Source organism: Ictidomys tridecemlineatus, chromosome 14, assembly GCF_052094955.1.
Source record: "Ictidomys tridecemlineatus isolate mIctTri1 chromosome 14, mIctTri1.hap1, whole genome shotgun sequence".
Taxonomy (NCBI): domain Eukaryota; kingdom Metazoa; phylum Chordata; class Mammalia; order Rodentia; family Sciuridae; genus Ictidomys; species Ictidomys tridecemlineatus.
Genome location: NC_135490.1, coordinates 32,864,406 through 32,870,423, shown reverse-complemented (window position 1 = coordinate 32,870,423; position 6,018 = coordinate 32,864,406). Strand labels below are relative to the sequence as shown.

Sequence of the window (6,018 nt, the reverse complement as noted above, 5' to 3'; positions counted from 1 at the left end):
TTGCCGCTGGGCTACAGCCCCAGCTCTCAAAGCCAACATTCTAACATTAAAAAAAAAAAAAAAAAAATCCTGATTTTAGCAGGAAGAAAAACCTGTCTTAGGACAACCATCTTACCTCACTGATTTAAAAATCTGTTATTGCTATCTTTATTCACTAAATTTGATTGCAAATTATTCATTTTTCTTTTCAAACTTCAAATGCACCCTATGGGATGACTCACTAGACAAAATTTAGGACATGCAAGTATGGAGAAGCATTAATAACAAAGAGCTTCTGAAGAGATTCATTTCAAAGGGCTTTGGGAAGATGTTATAACCACTGATCTAAACTGGCAGAAAATTACATTCTGAAGTTTATTTTTTTTTAATCTTTATTTTTATGTGGTGCTGAGAATCAAATCCAGTGCCTGTCACACATGCGAGATGGGTGCTCTACCACTGAGCTACAGCCCCAGCCCTCCGAGATGGTTTTAAAAAAAAAAAAAAATTTGGAAAGAGGTGAGGATGAACATACTTATGGGCTTGGGTTCTGAAACCAGACATGAGCTTGATAGAATTTTTTTAACCAAAGCGTGTTTATTTCTTCATTAGAAAACATAGGTCAAATGAGAATAGCTACTTGTAAAGTCATGAGGAAATTAGAACATGTGTACACAAGTAAACTATGGTATGCCTTTACTATGCTGCGTACTTTAAACTATCATTTCAATTAATCTTCATAGCTCTATGAGGTGGCTACTAGTCCTATTTTACAGCTGAAGTAAGGCTTAAAGTTTACCAGAAGTTCCACATCTAGTAAGAGATAGAACCAAGATTTTACATCAATAGTAACAGACCCCAAAGCTTTTATTTTCTTCTGCATCTACTATTTTGAGGAACTGTGAAAAAATGTTCCTCTTAAGTCAAGTTCTTTAAATTCTGATTAACTTTTATAATAAGAGTATTTTTGTTTTGAAATAAGATTATAACAAATGTTTGTATGAGAAACATCTGTTCTACTAGGCAGCTTCTTCAACATCAAAAACTTATAATTTAAAATCTATAACCTTTATATTAACTTTAAAGACATTTCAGGAAATTAACAAAATAACCTAATTAGATATATTTCAGAAATGCATTTATTCTTTCTAGTTTCTGGCTCACTTTTTTGGTAAGCACTGTCTCACAAAATGTACATTCCAAGACTAAGGAAAGTGAGCAATTAAAAGTGCTTTAAAAATACATTCATGTTATTGCTCCCCACAATGTATTAATGGTAACTCATTTATAGAACACAGATTTTAGCTCTGGTATCCAATGAAACATCCTCAAAAATGAGTCATTTTTAAAATGTTATCTGATAAAAAATTAAAATGTCCCTGATTATTTTCCTGTTTCAATACAGCTGACCCATAAACAGTCATTTCTTGTCTCTGTACATTTTCACCGTGACTGCTCAATACGCAGCACCTAATAACAGCATCTAGGAAGCCAGAAGGCCACAAAGATAATCAAATATCTTAGGCCACAGTTTGAAGAAAACAGAATATGCCATAATAGATTAATATCATCAGAATCACCTAAGACAAGTAAAGTTCTACTTCATTACTAAGAGATATAATTCAGTTAAACAGGATCATTAAACTGAACATGGTATCAATTTTCAGTATTTTTCTGAGATTTGAAAATTGTAGCTTCCCTGTTCATAAAAAGTTGTATATCACTTTAAAAATCACTGGGTTGTAATTTACTATGACTAACAGTGGGAAGCCTATTGTAAGACTTGGTTCTGACCTAAAGGAGAAAAAAAAACACAACTTCTTGAAAAGGTAAAATAGCTTAAAGCATTTAATATCTAAACAAATCAATCTGTTAATAGTAGTCACAAAATATGCTTAATATAGAAACCCACATTTATGTCTTTAAGAAAAAGTGTAAATTGTATTTTACCTCAAAACATAAATTAACCCGCTTAAAGAATCAGCAGCGGTCAAAATCATGGTGAATTTTAAACAACTTCAGAATAAAATAACAATAAGTACATTATACTGCTTTATATCTAAAAAATGCTTACAACTTCTCATAAAAATAGTCTGAGGCAACTATTTTTTCTTTTATTCTCTTACAGACATGTTCAACACTATGGGCAACATTCTTAAAACCTTAAGTTTCACAGACTTTCAGACATTCAAATACTGTGGTCCCCTTTTCTTTGATGTGATTTATTTAGCTAAAAAAAAAAGCATGGTAGACAACTTAATACATTTTCACCAAATTTAAAGTAGTACAAAAATTTTAAGACTCTACAGAACTACACATCGTACCTAATACATCATTAAAAATAGAAGACAGTATTTTCTTCAGCAAATAAAACAGCATACTGGTATGCTGTTAATGCATACCTTTTTAATATGTACTGTCATTCATAAATTATTTACAACTTCTACTTATGTGAAGAGAATTAGAATGTAAATTTTTCTGCAAAACTGGAAAAAAGCAATACAAAATTTGTGAAAGCCTGTTTTATATTGTACAAAAGTAAGCCAGTTTTCTCTTCAAATACCAGATACTGTATGCAGTGATATTTTGAACATATTATAGATTATAGTAATTCTTGAGGATGTTTTAAAGCTGGAGGTAAGTTTACAGGTCTTGATTCTTCATCAAGGAGTACTAGATCTTCTATCTCACTGCCTCTGTATTTCCTTTTACATATTTTTACCACCACCTTTTTCTTAAGAAATAACTTCAATGCTTCTCTTGATGCAACTGCTTTTGCATTTTCTTTGCTTTTTCCACAGCCAGTACCCAAGTACACTGACTTGCACCTCAATTCACAAACAATACTTTCTTGAGAGCTCTTATTTTGAGGCAGATCTGCCAGTTCTTTTAGTGGGACAAAAAACACATCCAGTGTTGCTTTCAGAGCCTCAATAGCTGCATTTAGGAGCTCTCCATGATTCACATTGGGACTAAAGCCACCAACAGCTACTAATTTCCATGCCACTGTTTTATACAGTCTATTGAAGAAAGGTTGCTTCTGTTTCACATCTTCATTGGTTAATTTGCAACAAGAGAACTTGATAGAACTCTCACTTGACTGTGAAGTACTTTTAGAAGGCAACTGTGAGGTGCTACTCTGAGAACTACTCTTAGAAGCTAGCTGGGACACACTTGCTAAGGAAGTACTTTTGGAAACCATAGATCCACTGGTCTGGGAGCTGCTCTTGGAAGCTAACAGTGATGCAGCTACCTGGGAAGTGCTTTTGGAAGTGAGCAGTGATGTATTTGTTGAGCTGCTCTTGGGAGTTAGTAATGATGTGCCTGATGAGGAACTGTTTTTAGAAACTGATGATGAAATACTTGCCTCTGAACTAGTTTTGGAAGTTAACCCACTTGAAGCTGTCTCTGAACTAGGTTTAGAAGACAATAATGGCAACTCTACTTCTGAGCTTCCAGAAGTACCCAACAAGGGCACCTCAATCTCTGAGCTGCTCTGAGAAGTAGAGACTGAAGAACCTTCCAAAGCACTCTTTTTAGGTGAACCACTTTGTTGTCTGGAATCAGTGGACTGGGTCACGTGACTATTCACACTGGATTTCAACAACGAAGAAACAAATGATGCTGAACCATGCTTATCTGGAGCTTCTGATTCAGAAGCTTTTCCAGATCCTGCCGTTGTTACCTGAGAGGAAATGCTGCTGCTGCTTTGGCTGGAAACAGATCGATCTCCTTCACTCATAGAGCTATTCTGACCAGAGATGCCAGAGCTCCGAGTGGAGTTTCCACTACTCTCTGATTTGGTGCATGACCCCGAACATGTAGAACTGTTTTCTGGCTGAGCTGATGTACATTCTGTTTTGGCAGAAATTTTTGCAAGATCTCGCTCAACTGCAGAGTTGTTTTTTCCTTCTATGATTCGTTTTTTGGATAGCTCTTCTACCCCTTCTAAAAAGAAGGAAAAAACAGATATTTAACTAGAAAATACATCATATATATCAGCTGACAAGACAAATATTCAATTATATAAAGGCACAACGTAAAAATATTTCAGAACTAGTAGTTCCTTTAAAAAGTGTGAAATAACTTATTAAAACAGTGTTGAATAACCATTAATTTCTAATATTAAAAATATTAACAGCATCAGACAACATGGGACACTTCAAACTCTACAGCAAAATAAACTATCAAATTCAGAGCCTAAAACACACAGACATATAATTTAGGTTAACATTCCAATTTAATAACATTATATAAATTCCAACTTGTTAAAAAAATTAGTAATGACAATTCCTAATTATATCAAACTTAATTTCTAAACTCCTATGTATGTTCACATCTATGATCTGCTAACCATTGCTACTCGATATCCCTCTTTTCTTCACCTTGGCAACCAGTTCGTCTCTTGTTGTATGGATTGGAGCATCTGTCACTTTGATGCCTTCAGCCATACTAAGAATTTTATCCATAACTTTTTGAGGGTACCTGAAAAAGAAAGAAAAGTCACTTTTAAAAAGTGTTTTTCTTTAAACTACTACTTGTGGAGTGCAAAAGGAAAAAAAAAGCCACAGGAACTGCATTTCCTGGTTGCAATCAAGAAAGTGTACCAACCGCCAAGAACTTTTAGTTTCCTGGAAGCCCATAAACAAATGCCTTAGGATCTGGTGGGCGGATCTCTCCTTACTAACCTTTAAACCTTGCTTTCAACTACGAGAACGTTGTCAGCTTTACACTAACAACCCCACCAACAGTCCCCCTACAACGGGGACACCCACAGACTGTTAATTGTGTCCGCGGCTTGCCGAGACGCCCTTCTCACCCTTAGAGGGCAGCCGGTCCCGTGAATTCCCGCGCTTCACAACTTCCCCTCCCCACCGAGGCCGTACTACGAAGGGCTCAAGACCCGAGGTCCCAGGTCCCAGTTCGGAGGTGGGAGAGAAAACCGAAAGCCGGTCAGGGGCGCTTCCTTACTCACCGGCACCCAAGGAAGACGTGGTTTGCCCAGGCCATGGAAAAGGAGATGAGCTGCTGCAGCTGCCGACTGCGGGTCCCGCTCTCGGCGTCGGCAGCTTCGTCCGGGTTAGCGGAGGCAGCGCCACCCGCGGGGGCCAGGTCCCCGGCGTTGCGGAGCAAAAACTCCCGGCGGTGGCGCCAGTGTTTGTCAGTCTCGCCCTCGCAGCGCAGCGCCTCCACCCAGGCGGCCACCCGCGGGTTCTGGCTCAGGTACTCCGACACCTCCTGCGCCATGTTGGGCCTGCAGGACGCGGAGGGCACCAGCAGACGCTGCACCGGGTAAGAGACAGGGTGCGCAGGGGCGAACGGCCCTGTCACTGCGGCCTGCACCGGCTGCCCTCCAGAGAACGCCCCTCAGGAGGCCCACACACCAAACAACAGCGTCCAGAGCAGCTGAACCGCCCACTTCCGCCTGCCGCCGGCTCCTTCCCTTTTATAACCTCGCCGCCGCCGCGCGCTCGCGCGTCCTTCCGGTGCGAGCCAGCTCTCCCAGGACGCTTTGCGGCGTCGGGCCGCGGCGATGCCGCGGCCGCGCCAAGCCGCTCTGGGGTAGTCCGCGGGGGAAGGGAGGGAGTCAGGAGACGGGCGCTTGGCGCCTCCCGCCCCGCGAGGGAGGGCCGCTAGTGAGGTTCGCCCAGGGCGTCCCGAACCTCGGCGGAAACCCATACGTTCTGGCTTCGCTTTGTGACGCCGCACGCTCCGTCAGCCCCCTCCCAGCCCGGTGCGGCGCCTGTAGGGGAGGCGAGTCCGTGCGTCGAGCCGCCTGGTCGGCGGGGCTGACTGGCAAGCGGGCCGAGCCCTGGAGACCCGGTGCAGCCATTCGGGGGCGCCGTCTTCGGGTCTCCGCCCCCAGGACGCTGACTACTGAGCGCCACCAAAATAAACAAAAGCTTGCTCCGGGTTTGTTTTGCTGCGGGAAAACAGCTGCTAGCACTGTTTTGAATGTAGATAGACGAGGCATTCTGAGGCCGAGTCTCAGACGGCGTTTAGGAATGGGGGAGTGCCTTTTAGATAGTAATACTAAAC

At 41.3% G+C, this 6,018-nt stretch overlaps 1 protein-coding gene across 2 annotated transcripts; it reads right to left on the bottom strand.

The window, feature by feature from the left end:
* Positions 1-556: 556 nt before the first annotated feature.
* On the bottom strand, positions 557-5,816 carry Cdkn2aip (CDKN2A interacting protein). 2 transcript variants are annotated; one of them, XM_005329234.4, is made up of 3 exons: positions 4,955-5,815; positions 4,334-4,464; positions 557-3,927 (listed from the first exon to the last, which is right to left on the bottom strand). In XM_005329234.4, the coding sequence occupies exons 1-3, from the start codon at positions 5,224-5,226 to the stop codon at positions 2,582-2,584; spliced, it is 1,749 nt and encodes a 582-aa protein (XP_005329291.1). In that variant the 5' UTR covers positions 5,227-5,815; the 3' UTR covers positions 557-2,581. The 2 variants fall into 2 exon arrangements, with proteins under 2 accessions (XP_005329291.1, XP_021584744.1); XM_021729069.3 differs by having other exon boundaries at positions 3,784-3,927; positions 4,365-4,464; positions 4,955-5,816.
* Positions 5,817-6,018: the final 202 nt, after the last annotated feature.